At 39.7% G+C, this 14,407-nt stretch overlaps 1 protein-coding gene across 5 annotated transcripts in view; it reads left to right on the top strand.

Moving 5' to 3' along the window:
- The window catches only part of LOC124788181, an 816,659-nt gene that overhangs the window by 608,908 nt on the left and 193,344 nt on the right, over positions 1-14,407 (top strand). For all 5 annotated transcript variants that reach the window (XM_047255338.1, XM_047255341.1, XM_047255337.1 and 2 more), the window contains exon 4: positions 5,607-5,707. In XM_047255338.1, the coding sequence (XP_047111294.1) occupies positions 5,607-5,707 (101 nt within the window). The remainder of the gene's footprint in view (positions 1-5,606; positions 5,708-14,407) is intronic.

Raw genomic sequence — 14,407 nt, 5'->3', positions numbered from 1 at the left:
ATTTTAATGGCCAGTAGTGTATTTTGTTGCTCGCTTTTGTGAAATCAGTACTTTCTAATCGGTGAATTACGCCAGGATATTATTCCACAAGACGTCACTGAGTGGAAATATGCAAAATATGTGAGGATGTTGAGTCTTTTACCTCCAAGGGGAGCAATTATACGAAGATCAAAAGTAGGTGAACTTAATTCTTGAGAAGCTCAATAATATGCTTCTTCCAATTCAAATTTTCCATAAGTACGTACACCTATTTACTGACTGCCGTTCATACTTTCCATCAATTATTGGTATGACTACTTGTTGCACAGAACTGAATATAGCGTGTTTTCTCAAAATTTATGGTAAGTCCGATTTGAGAGAAATCCTTCATAACTCTTTAAAGAACTTCATTTACTATCTCTTCTGTGACTTTCTCTCTGGTGGGATTTATTAGAACGCTAGTAATAGTACTAGTACCAATTCTGCTTGTTAAAAGTGGGAGGTCGTTCACATGCATGAGGAGTAGGAGTGGAATCAAAATCGAATCCTGTGAGACTCCTTTTGTGATCTCTCCCAGTCAATAAAATTTTCTACCCTTGATTTGTTCAGCACAACTGTTTGAATTCCGTTTGTTAAGTATGATTCAAACTAATTGTGTGGAAAGCCACCTATTCCATAAAACTTACGTCTTTCTAAGAGTGTAATATGATTCATAAAATCAAATGCCTTAGAAAGACCAAAAAAAAAAAAAAATACCAACTGGCTATATTTTATCATTTAAAGCGTGTAACATTTCTTCCTCAAATTAAGGCCGGTTTTTGATACTAGTAGACTTCTCTTGGCCAGAAATGCCTTTTTTTGTCATAGCGAGTCTGCTTTTGATGTCCTCCTTGCTCCGTCCGTCAGTGGTTATTTTACTGCCTAGGTAACAGAATTCCTTAACTTCATTGACTTCATGACCATCAATCCTAATGTTAAGTTTCTCGGTGTTCTCATTTCTACTACTTCTCATTACCTTCGTCTTTCTCCGATTTACTCTCAAACCATACTGTGTACTAATTAGACTGTTCATTCCGTTCAGCAGATCATTTAATTCTTCTTCACTTTCACTCAGGATAGCAATGTCATCAGCGAATCGTATCATTGATATCCTTTCACCTTGTATTTTAATTCCACTCCTGAACCTTTCTTTGATTTCCATCATTGCTTCCTCGATGTACAGATTGAAGAGTAGAGGCGAAAGGTTACAGCCTTGTCTTACACCCTTCTTAATACGAGCACTTCGTGCTTGATCGTCCACTCTTATTATTCCCTCTTGGTTGTTGTACAAATTGTATATGACCCGTCTCTCCCTATAGCTTACCCCTACATTTTTCAGAATCACGAACAGCTTGCACCATTTGATATTGTCGAACGCTTTTTCCAGGTCGACAAATCCTATGAAAGTGTCTTGATTTTTCTTTAGCCTTGCTTCCATTATTAGCCGTAACGTCAGAATTGCCTCTCTCGTCCCTTTACTTTTCCTAAAGCCAAACTGATCGTCACCTAGCGCATTCTCAATTTTCTTTTCCATTCTTCTGTATATTATTCTTGTAAGCAGTTTCGATGCATGAGCTGTTAAGCAGATTGTGCGATAATTCTCGCACTTGTCAGCTCTTGCCGTCTTCGGAATTGTGTGGATGATGCTTTTCCGAAAGTCAGATGGTATGTCGACAGACTCATATATTCTACACACCAACGTGAATAGTCGTTTTGTTGCCACTTCCCCCAATGATTTTAGAAATTCTGATGGAATGTTATCTATCCCTTGTGCCTTATTTGACCGTAAGTCCTCCAAAGCTCTTTTAAATTCCGATTCTAATACTGGTTCCCCTATCTCTTCTAAATCGACTCCTGTTTCTTCTTCTATCACATCGGACAAATCTTCACCCTCAGAGGCTTTCAGTGTATTCTTTCCACCTATCTGCTCTCTCTTCTGCATTGAACAGTGTAATTCCCGTTGCACTCTTAATTTTACCACCGTTGCTTTTAATGTCACCAAAGGTTGTTTTGACTTTCCTGTATGCTGAGTCTGTCCTTCCGACAATCATATCTTTTTCGATGTCTTCACATTTTTCCTGCAGCCATTTCGTCTTAGCTTCCCTGCACTTCCTATTTATTTCATTCCTCAACGACTTGTATTTCTGTATTCCTGATTTTCCCGGAACGTGTTTGTACTTCCTCCTTTCATCAATCAACTGAAGTATTTCTTCTGTTACCCATGGTTTCTTCGCAGCTACCTTCTTTGTACCTATGTTTTTCTTCCCAACTTCTGTGATGGCCCTTTTTAGAGATGTCCATTCCTCTTCAACTGTACTGCCTACTGCGCTATTCCTTATTGCTGTATCTATAGCGCTAGAGAACTTCAAACGTATCTCGTCATTACTTAGTACTTCCGTATCCCGCTTCTTTGCGTATTGATTCTTCCTGGCTAATGTCTTGAGCTTCAGCCTACTCTTCATCACTACTATATTGTGATCTGAGTCTATATCTGCTCCTGGGTACGCCTTACAATCCAGTATCTGATTTCGGAATCTCTGTCTGACCATGATGTAATCTAATTGAAATCTTCCCGTATCTCCAGGCCTTTTCCAAGTATACCTCCTCCTCTTGTGATTCTTGAACAGGGTATTCGCTATTACTAGCTGAAACTTGTTACAGAACTCAATTAGTCTTTCTCCTCTTTCATTCCTTGTCCCAAGCCCATATTCTCCTGTAACCTTTTCTTCTACTTCTTCCCCTACAACTGCATTCCAGTCGCCCATGAGTATTAGATTTTCGTCCCCCTTTACATACTGCATTACCCTTTCAATATCCTCATACACTTTCTCTATCTGTTCATCTTCAGTTTGCGACGTCGGCATGTATACCTGAACTATCGTTGTCGGTTTTGGTCTGCTGTCGATTCTGATTAGAACAACCCAGTCACTGAACTGTTCACAGTAACACACCCTCTGCCCTACCTTCCGATTCATAACGAATCCTACACCTGCTATACCATTTTCTGCTGCTGTTGATATTACCCGATACCCATCTGACCAGAAATCCTTGTCTTCTTTCCACTTCACTTCACTGACCCCTACTATATCTAGATTGAGCCTTTGCATTTCCCTTTTCAGATTTTCTAGTTTCCCTACCACGTTCAAGCTTCTGACATTCCACGCCCCGACCCGTAGAACGTTATCCTTTCATTGTTTATTCAATCTTTTTCTCATGGTAACCTCCCCCTTGGCAGTCCCCTCCCGGAGATCCGAATGGGGGACTATTCCGGAATCTTTTGCCAATGGAGAGATCATCATGACACTTCTTCAATTACAGGCCACATGGCATGTGGATACACGTTACGTATCTTTAATGCAGTGGTTTCCATTGCCTTCTGCATCCTCATGTCGTTGATCATTGCTGATTCTTCCGTCTTTAGGGGCAATTTCCCACCCCTAGGACAAGAGAGTGCCCTGAATCTCTATCCGCTCCTCCGCCCTCTTTGACAAGGCCGTTGGCAGAATGAGGCTGACTTCTTATGCCGGAAGTCTTCGGCCGCCAATGCTGATTATTTATCAAGATTTAGGCAGTGGCGGGTATCGAACCCGGGACCGAAGACGTTTTTGATTATGAATCAAAGACGCTACCCCTAGACCACGGGTCGTACACACTTCTTATTTGCTTTCAAAGTCCGAGGTCGACGTGCAGCAAAAGACCCAACAGAATTCCAAAGAGGGCAGACTGTGGGGGCCCGATTAGCTGGAGCCAGCCAACTTATTGAATGTTTCCAGGGCAACTGTTTCATCATGACAGGCTACACAAAACACGGAAAGGTATCATAGAGTAATCGTAATATTGGAAGCAAATCAAAGCTAAATGACAAAGATCTTCGTACGCTAACACGAACTGCGTCAAAACAATATAAAACTACGGTGGCTAAAGTGACTACAGCGCTCAATAGCTATTTTCGAGACTCCTTGTCTGTCGACATTGTCCACCGAGAACTCCATAAAGCCAATATTCATGGACGAGCTGCTATACCGAAACCATTAGTGACGACAACCAGCGCAAAGAAGCATAAAACATGGTGTCAGGAGGATAAATCCTGACTGCTGAGCAATGGAAACGGCTCATATGCTCAACGTTTTCGTTACTTCCAACATAGGGCTGGATGAACAACAGAGGAAGTCTACAATCCTTATTGCTTGATTCCAGCGGTTAAGCATGGAGGTAGAAGTGTGGTGGTGTGGGCAGCCATATCATGGTATTCTGCTGGGCCCACCATTAATGTCAGTGGCTGTGTTGCAGCCAACGATTATGTGAACATTTCAGGTGATCAGGTGCACCCCACGTTTCAAATGTGTTCCTCAACAATGATGCCATACTCCAGGACGATAATGCACCCGTTCACACAACCAGGACAGTGACAATCGTGGTATGAGAAGCATGAAACTGAACTGCACTGTAGTTTACAGTAACATATCAGTTCGTTGATAATAATCGTATAAGCTAAAAAAATTTCAAATTCAAAGCGCCAGCTGTAACCGAACGACACCTGGTAGCAATGGTAGGTACTCTCAGGGACGCTATTTCCATAGAGATATTGTCAAGACGTCCTCACCCAATGGGAATCTTATGTAAGTGATTTTCATTAGCTGCAGCTGACGTCATGAGATATAGGGGGGTGTTCTATTCCGTTTCACGGGTGACGAATTAGTCATCAGCATCACTAAGCGACCGTGATTTCAAACAATTGTTCTGTACATCACCGGCAGCAGCCGTATGGGTGAATGCTACTTATTCTAACTCTTGGTCTTTCTTTTTTCGCACAACAGGTTTTTTTCTGACTTCCCTAATTAATGTGGCACTCTATATACTTTTACAGTGCGTTAGATCTGAAAATGGCCAACATAAAGGTCGAAACCGGTTACCATGTTTAAATAAATGATTATCAGATTCTTAATTGTCTAATTAATTGATAATTTATAATAGCTCGCTGTTAAAGGGCCAAACCATGTTACCTAAAATTATACAGCATTTCAGTTGTCGACTCTTTTCAGCTACATTTTAAATGTGTGTGAGCAGTTGCAGAACGCGGCTGACGGTGGGTTTTGTCGTGTTTAAAATGCCTTAGAAGAAGGTTGATCCACGACTTATTTTCACTTTTTCCAATGTCATATCGAATGTGATACGTCGGTCTTCCAGCATTTGGGCCTCCTCTTGTGATTCGAGGTTCTCCACAGGGAATTGGTCTACCACTTAATTCTTCGTTATTCGCACTCGTTTGACGATTGTGGAAGCGTCTACGCCACCCAGCCACTGTGTTGCCGTACGCTTCAGATTGTTGCAACTCTGTGCCCCTCCAAATGCAGCAGAAGAATTCCTACTGGATGAGAATCCATGTTATCAGCTGACTGCAGGATATTTTTCTGGGTCCTCCACAGGCGTGCTTCGGTATCGTGACGCGAGCATTTCAGTCTGTACTAGTTGAAAAAAAAATCGCGTAACTTTTACATGGCAATAATTGAATCTTTATGACTTCCTCTTGCAATCATACAGTGTTACTAGACTTTATACTTATTTTGCTCTTTTCCTGTTTGTTACAGAAGGACACTTGCCGGACACTTACTTCTTGAGAGTGAAGTCTATCAACAAATCCAGCGACTATTGTGGTACTATGGACTACGATGAATACCTAAACAGCACGGTAAGAATCTATACCAACCTTCTTTTCAATACGGGCTACGAAACAACCAAACGTTACTGAACCAATTGTCATGTCAATTTGTTGTTCTCTCTTTCAGTGTACTCAGTACATAGTTCTCAGCATGTGATGAATACATCTATTCAGTATTACGCTCTCATGTATGCATAAAATAATCGTGAAATATATAATGAGGGTATTTCAACACAGACACTTGTTCAGTTCTGAGCCACTTGTCCCCCTCCTGATAAATCCCCCAGCCCTTCCCTCCCCCGGTTTCCCCCTCCCCCACTTCTAAATTGGCGGCAACAAGACTCCGTCCTGCTGAGTTGCTGGAGAAGGACATAAGGTACAGTCTTTATTTACTTAATTATTTTGAGTTTTGGGAGGAAATGTGTTCTTGGTGGCGTAAGGTTGCTGCTGGATTGTCCTCCACATCTACTCCACTGCCCCCACCCATTTTCTGTGTCTGTATGTTCACCTCGAAGTTTGACTGCTCTAGTCCACATACTGCCACCAGAGGGTGCTACAGTCACCCCCAACCACCCCCACTTTCCGCCACCCCACTTCCCGCTTGTGAATTGGTGGGAAAAGGGCTGGAGTGGAATGTAATGTCTTTATTTTTCCATGAGAAATGTGTTCTATTGACGAGATGTTGGTGTTGGATAGAGAGGAGTATAGTAAGTGTATTAACAGTAAGCATATAGCTGAGGGCTGCTTCAACATTATAGTACATTTAAGTGCAGAACCGTGTAGCCCTAGGGGTGTGTGTTTCTGTTCCACAATAATATCTCTCTTTGTAATACCTTCTTGGTATGGACTCCAAACACGAAAACAATACTCAAGAATTGATAGAACAAGTAATTTACATAAAATGTTCCAAACTCCTTTAATGTAGAGCTGCGTCATGCATAAACCATACATTCCTTCTTCTTCTTGACTATCTGACATAACACAACAACACTCTTCAATATATCAGGCTCGTACCTACAATCTTCGCAGAACTGCAGTTCCGGTATTGGAATGAGAATGCCGGTCCATACCCATAGTGTCAGTCGGTTGTGTGATTTTGGAACACGTATTCTGCTGTTTATGAAAGTAAAATATCGAAGCATATTGATTACTTGGAACTCAACTCGCTCTGTTCCTTCACAAGACGTCGAATGTAGCGGGTATACTGCTCTTCTACACCTGGCCAGTTCTAAATTAAATTGGAGAGAATGTTGTAGGTAGGTTTGGTTAAACATAGAGGAAGAGTTACAGGATGCATAGACAGGGACCACCTAGAGTTTAGCTAAGGTCCTTAGCCGATAGGTTCAATGAAGGTGCAGTTAGTTTCGAAATAGAAGACAGAATGCTGCTATGGATATGATTTGTTAATTGGGGTGGTAATCATCAGAGGTATTGGTGAGATCTTTCAGTCTCTGACTTTATCCTACGAATGCGAGAGACTCGCATTTTGAATTTTGAGACTCTCAGGGAGAGATGTGCAATCGTAATAAAATCTTGTCAAATTTATAAAGTGCTTTGGCTACGGAATGCAGTTTTTGCACCTCCACTCTGCTGCTGGCTATTTCCCAAACAGTATTTGTGTCATGTGATGTAGGCAACACTCGCGAAGTAGTGGAGGGGGGTGGTTCAGCAACGGTAGAGAAATTGAAAACCATGCTGCAATGTCGTTGGCTGACAGCATCACGAGACCGATTCGATGGGATGTTTTGTTGACGTGAGTTGTTTTGTTGGCGGCAGTGGTTTTGATCACAAGTAACTGGATCAAACGCGTTTAAATTACGGAAAAATGTGATAAAACTGCGAAATTAATGGAGGATACGTAAAATAGGGGAAAAATTCGACAAAAATGATATTATAAAGCTCCGACCTCAGCAGTTTGCTCATCCATCGGGGAGAACAGTATTATAGAGCAATTCATGGTTTCACTCAATTGAATGTTACGAAATAACAAGGAGGGAGGAATGTGAATTATAGGCTGCTGTCAGATGCAAAAATGATTCTTTACTTTCTTACATGTGAATAGATAGCGCGAAAGCCACTTTTCTGTACTGATATTTGTGTCTTGAAATGGATGTAATACCCACATGCATGGCAGTTCATTTACGTGACTTCACAGACACTAATTTTGAGTGCTCAGGCTATGAGAGGCTGCTGGAAGCAGACAACGGCATTGGGTTGGTCAGCGCCAATGTACTGAATAACGACCACCTGCAGCAGGCTCAACTACCACCGGTCACTGCGCCGGCCTAGTCACAATGGCCACCCCTCTGGCGAGTGCTGTCTCTTCCCACTGTGAAACGTAGGCAAGGGCCATAACGTTCTGTTGGCCATTCCATGACGAATAGTCAAGAATTTCGCTATTGTTCCAGTGGTCAGCATTTCCTAGGAATACGTTTGAGTTCTGCAGACCCGAAACGGTGTATCATTGTCACCCCAACGAGTATCGGCAGCACATGGATCTCTTTGTGTACCATCAGCGAGAGGATGGAACAGGCCTGAGAAAGCGGAACCACTACCTATGGGAGGATCCAGCTGCAGACGGGAAACAGTATATCATGCCCAACCCAAAACCGACCAAAGCGGAGCACCTGCATGGTTAGGGGGGGGGGGGGGAGGGAGGGTGGAGAGGGAGGTAGGAGGGGTGGTAGGAGAGAAGGTAAGACTGGTTCTAAGCTGCTTAGCCTGTCCATAGGTGCAGGCATATGCAGTGTTAAAGTGGAAGGTTTTGCTTTCAGTAGTTGTGTGATGTTACTACTATGTTTGGTCTTCCTGTATAACCAAGGGCAGCATGAATTATGGTGTAACGCAGTCTCTTTTTTCCTAAATAGTTGCTCGCTTATAAGAGGATTACATTTCTCTCGTCCTAGGAAATACTGGTACCAATTACAAGAAAAACCCATCTATCCTTCATGGAATGTTCGCTCAATATTGATTATCATGTTGTTGTTTGATCCATTCAGAACTACGTTATTGATTAAGTCTTCTACTGACACTGCGTTGAGTGGAATTTGCTAGCTGAATGTATGTTTAAGGACTGTTGTGTATATTGTGTACTATATTCAACGCAAGGTTCAGTGTTCTTGGATCAATGTTCATTGTAGCAAGCATAAGTTCATATCATGTGCGTGAGTTTACTCTTACTTAGCTACATATTTCATTGATTTTAGAACTATATCCGCTATTTGCACTGTTGTCACAGTATTCGTTTTGAAAGTGTAAGAAAACCATGTGAGGTGATGTCTGTCATTACAAGCATAAGAATCACATCTGGAGAACTCACGATTGTAATACTTCATGCAACAACGTGTTTATTCAGTCACATTTCTTTAATCGAATGAGCTGACATTACACCATTTGAGCTGCTGAGACAGGCAACACTTTAGAGTAGTAAGTGGGTCCGTTGAATGCACAAAAGGAGGGGGGGGGGTCGTTTCGTGAACGAGGTTTCTTCGACGAATTTTTTAATTTGTGATATTACAGATGGGAAACTCTTCCTGACTGGAATACCGTAAGTTAATTTTAAAAATCATCAAGGAGAAGCAGCAGAATTAATTTTAAAGTTTTGTCATCCCTAATCAAAATAGAATAAAATTTTATTTGAAAATATTGTGCATTTTTAGCGCTCTAGAAAAAATTTTAAAAAATAATTCACTCTCAAAAACTGAAAACATTACCTAACGTAAACCTTCCACTTGGTGATGACCCTCGCCCTCACCAAACTTTTGGCCTCTGACCTTCTGTACATCAGCATGGCGTGGAGTCCATCTCCAAGTTAACAGAGCATGCCCTTAATCTGGACTAAAAGAAGCCACTCCTCCTGTAGGACAGGTCTCAAAATCGCCCAGGAATGGAAATGAGTCATACAAAAGCGAGGATACAAGGTGTTTTGTCATACAACACGCTCTCCCCAAGCGTAACATATTTCAGACTCCGTCAAATAATGGCCACATCCTTTATTTAACGTATCTGCATCGAAGTTTGACAGAGTAAAGAAGCATCGAATCTGTATGTATAATTGATATTTGAGTGATAAAGTTGGTTCAGATTAAGTAATTTTTTGCAGTCTATTTTGAGTACAAATAAATTATTTTCTTCAGAATACAATATTTATTTGAAGAGATGAAATGTAAACAACATATAAACGTAAATGACAACATTCAAATTAGCATTAGAAACGAAAAATGTGATGCAAAAAATTTGAAGAAAGGTTACTTTGCACATTTATTCAATACATGAGAAAATGGAAATTACATACGACCAATTCCTGATTTCGAATATTACTTTGTTGACTCTATGAAACCTAAAGATAGAGAACTGTTTCTCAAATGATATAGAGTTTTAATATGAAGAGAAAAAGTAATGAATGTTGTAATTCTGATGTAGATATATTGGAAAGAGATTGTTTAGAATTAAGAAGATAATTTCTAGAGGTAGCTAAATAACTATAGCTGGAGCAAAAGGAGATGGTTTTGTTAAAGAAACCAATATCGTTTATCAGTATGATGGTTGTTTTTGACACAACTGTAGAAATGTTTTAATACTGAAACGATTAACAATAAAAATCGAGAATCAGTGGATGATTTATATCAAACAACATTAATGAGAAAAACAGAAATACGAAACTCAGGACATAATTTAGTAGATGTGGGAATGTAACTTGATTGACTCAGCAGTGTATAAAAAATTTTAAGAAATTGAAGGATTTACCTGATATTGTTGAACCACTGAATCCAGGAGAAGATTTTTATAGTACTGATAGACAGTAAAATTAAGAACTGAAGTAGATGGTGTTAATACAACAATAAAATACGTTGATGTACATAGTCTATATCCAACTGTACAATATTATGATTATTATATGTATACCATTCAACAAAAATATATAAACCAGAATATTATATTGAATGGCATGATTTTATAAAATGTAAAATATCGTCACCAAAAGACTTGTATTGTCCAGTTTTACATACCCAAATGAAAATGGATAAAAAAGTTGTTTCATTTATGTGTAAAATGTGCAGAAGAAAAAAATAAAGAAAACTGTAATTACAATCATGAAGAAAGATGTTTTATTGGACCTTGGACAACTGACGAAATAATAAAGCTATAGAGAATGATATAAAATTTCACATATCTATGAAGTGCGAAATTTTGAACATAAAAGCAATGTTGTTAAAAAAATTATGTGAACAACTTCATGAAAATGAAATTAGGAAAGAGCCCTCATGATTTTGAAAATGATAATATGTATATAAAATATTTGAAAGAAAAAAAGCAGTTATTGACTTATATTTTGATAAAATAAAAGTAAACCTCGCAAAACTAGCTGTTGCAAAAATATATCTGAATTCTTATGGGGAAATTTGGACAATGTCAAAATGAGAGTAAAACAGAGTATGTTACAGATTTACAAAGATTTCATGAAATACAATCTGATAATTGACTATATAATATAGATCTAAATTTTTATTACCTACAATAAGGCCCAGAAGAAGTATAATTTCAAGGCTTATTATGTGAAGAATAATAGATCTACAAGTATTTTTATAACAGCATTTACTACATCAAATGCAAGGCTTATATAGTACGATATGCAAGATAAGCTAGGACAAGTAGTTATATATTTTGATACAGACAGTATAGTATATATTGACTGTGCAGACAGTTTATATGTTAGGTGAATGAATTGATGAATTAGGAGATAGTAAATGAAACTATAAATTGGGGCTTTGACAGAGCCTAAAAGTTGTTATGATAAAAATGATAAAAATACCAAGATGAAAATAAAAGACTATGCTTTAAACTATAAGAATATTCAAAAAACTGATTGGTAAATCTATGGTAAGATTAATCAAGAATGAAGAGAAAGAAAAGATGTTTCAATATGTTCAGATAACAAGAGATGTCAATAAAAAAGTTTAACTGACAAGGCTGTTAAGAAAGAATTCTCCTTTCAGCATGATAAAAGTGTTGTTATAGAAAATTATGATACAGTGCTGTATGGTTTTTAAAATTATTAATAAATTTTTATTTTATATAAATGAAGCCTATTTGAAGTAGCTCAATGACGTTAGCAGTACTAATATGTTTAAAAAAGATTAGTGAGCTACAGGCAGATATTTTATATACAATCACTGGCTGTAAATATTTGCATACTAGACATGGAGATAAAATATGCATGGAAATGAATAATGAATTTAAAAAATTTAAAATTATTTTACTGGCCATTAAAATTGCTACACCATGAAGATGATGTGCTACAGATGCGAAATTTAACTGACAGGAAGAAGATGCTCTGATATGCAAATGATTAGCTTTTCAGAGCATTCATACAAGGTTGGCGCCGGTGGCGACACCTACAACGTGCTCACATGAGGAAAGTTGCCAACCGATTTCTCATACACAAACAGCAGTTGACCTGCGGTGCCTGGTGAAACGTTGTTGTGATGCCTCGTGTAAGGAGGAGAAATGGGTACCATCACGTTTCCGACTTTGATAAAGGTCGGATTGTAGCCTATCGCGATTGCGGTTTATCATATCGTGACATTGCTGCTCGCGTTGGTCGAGATCCAATGACTGTTAGCAGAATATGGAATCAGTGGGTTCAGGAGGCTAATACAGAACGCGGTGCTGGATCCCAATGGGCTCGTATCACTAGCAGTAGAGATGACAGGCATCTTATCCACCTGGCTGTAACGGATCGTGCAGCCACGTCTCAATCCCTGAGTCAACCGGTGTGGACGTTTGCAAGACAACAACCATCTGCGCGAACAGTTCGACGACGTTTGCAGCAGCATGGACTATTAGCTCGGAGACCATTGCTGCGGTTACCCTTGATGCTGCATCTTAACAGGAGCGCCTGCGATGGTGTATTCAACGACGAACCTGGGTGCACGAATGGCAAAACGTCATTTTTTCGGATGAATCCAGGTTCTGTTTACAGCATCATTATGGTCGCATCCGCATTTGGCGACATCGCGGTGAACGCACATTGGAAGCGTGTAATCGTCATCACCATACTGGCGTATCACCCGGCGTGATCGAATGGGGTGCCATTGGTTACACGTCTCGGTCACCTCTTGTTCGCATTGACGGCAGTTTGAACAGTGAACGTTACATTTCAGATGTGTTATGACCCGTGGCTCTACCCTTCTTTCGAACCCTGCGAAACCCTATATTTCAGCAGGATAATGCACGACCACATGTTGCAGGTCCTGTACAGGCCTTTCTGGATACAGAGAACGTTCGACTGCTGCCCTGGCCAGCACATTCTCCAGATCTCTCACCAGTTGGAAACGTCTGGTCAATGGTGGCTGAGCAACTGGCTCGTCACAATACGCCAGTCACTACTGTTGATGAACTGTGGTATTGTGTTGAAGCTGCGTAGGCAGCTGTACCTGAACATGCCATCCAATCTCTGTTTGACTCAGGTGTATCAAGGCCGTTATTACAGCCAGAGGTGATTGTTCTGGATACTGATTTCTCAGGATCTATGCACCCAAATTGCGTGAAAATGAGATCGCATGTCAGTTCTAGTACAATATATTTGTCCAATGAATTCCTGTTTATCATCTGCATTTCTTCTTGGTGAAGCAATTTTAATGGCCAGTAGTATACGAAAGTAATTAGTAATTGGGATTTTCAATTTTTTGAAGAAGAGGATATTAAATTGAGATACACAGGGATGAATAAACTTGGAAATAATAATAATGGATTTTATAATTTGGAATTTTACTCTGTTTTTTTCATGGTAATGTAATGTTGGATGACAATCTGACTGTGGATAAAACGTAAAGTACTGTTTAATAATCTCAAGGGGGTTACTATCCTTCACAAGAAGTAGATACACCAGTATGTATGTTTTAAATTAATTATACTGCGCTCACAGTACTCAATATTTACAGGTATCAGTAATTTGTCCTCTTATAATGACACAGATATCATCATCATATAGATTATTTGGAATGTAAGTTAATGCTACTGCACTCAAATTGATATGGAGTAGTAAGTGGGTGCATTGGCTGTTTCATGAACGAGCTGCTCCCTAGTGCACTCAAAGTAATCGCTATTTTTAGGCAGACACACATTACTCCATGAGAAGGAAATGATCTGTGTAAAATTCCGCCACTGTCAATTCCCCTGCCATATGTACAGCAAGAGTCATCCTTTCACTGTATACAAGAGCACACTCATTCACACCACACAAAGCTGTTATTCTGTACAGTTGAGTTTCTGTAACTTCTACCAGACAACCTTCAGACAATTTACCTGAAGAATTAGAATGAACATGGATGATGACTGATTATATGTAGCAGTGGAGGCTAGCAAGTGCAGATATTGCTCTCCACCTGCTGTGAGGAGTTTGGGTGGGTTGGCGCAGTTTCAGATAAATAGTACAAAGATCTGTGTGTGTCTCGTCTATATGGGATGTATTATTTCAATGTTGACTGATTATACTTAGCTAAGGACCATTTCAGACAGTGTCGGCAAATTCAGAATGTTTGAAATCATGCCGCTCTTGATCATTCAGATCTTCATCCATGACGAATAGTCAAGTATTTCGCTGTTGTTTCAGGCTTCCAGACTTTTTGAGAAATACGTTTAACAGAATACAGGAAGTGTACTGTCCTTGACTCTTTTGTCCATATATGACTCATTTGTGCAGACTGGAAACAGTATGTCACTGCCAAC

This window comes from Schistocerca piceifrons, chromosome 3 (genome assembly GCF_021461385.2).
Source record: "Schistocerca piceifrons isolate TAMUIC-IGC-003096 chromosome 3, iqSchPice1.1, whole genome shotgun sequence".
Lineage (NCBI taxonomy): Eukaryota > Metazoa > Arthropoda > Insecta > Orthoptera > Acrididae > Schistocerca > Schistocerca piceifrons.
Note: the sequence above shows the minus strand (reverse complement) of the source record. Positions and strands in the feature narration are given on the sequence as shown.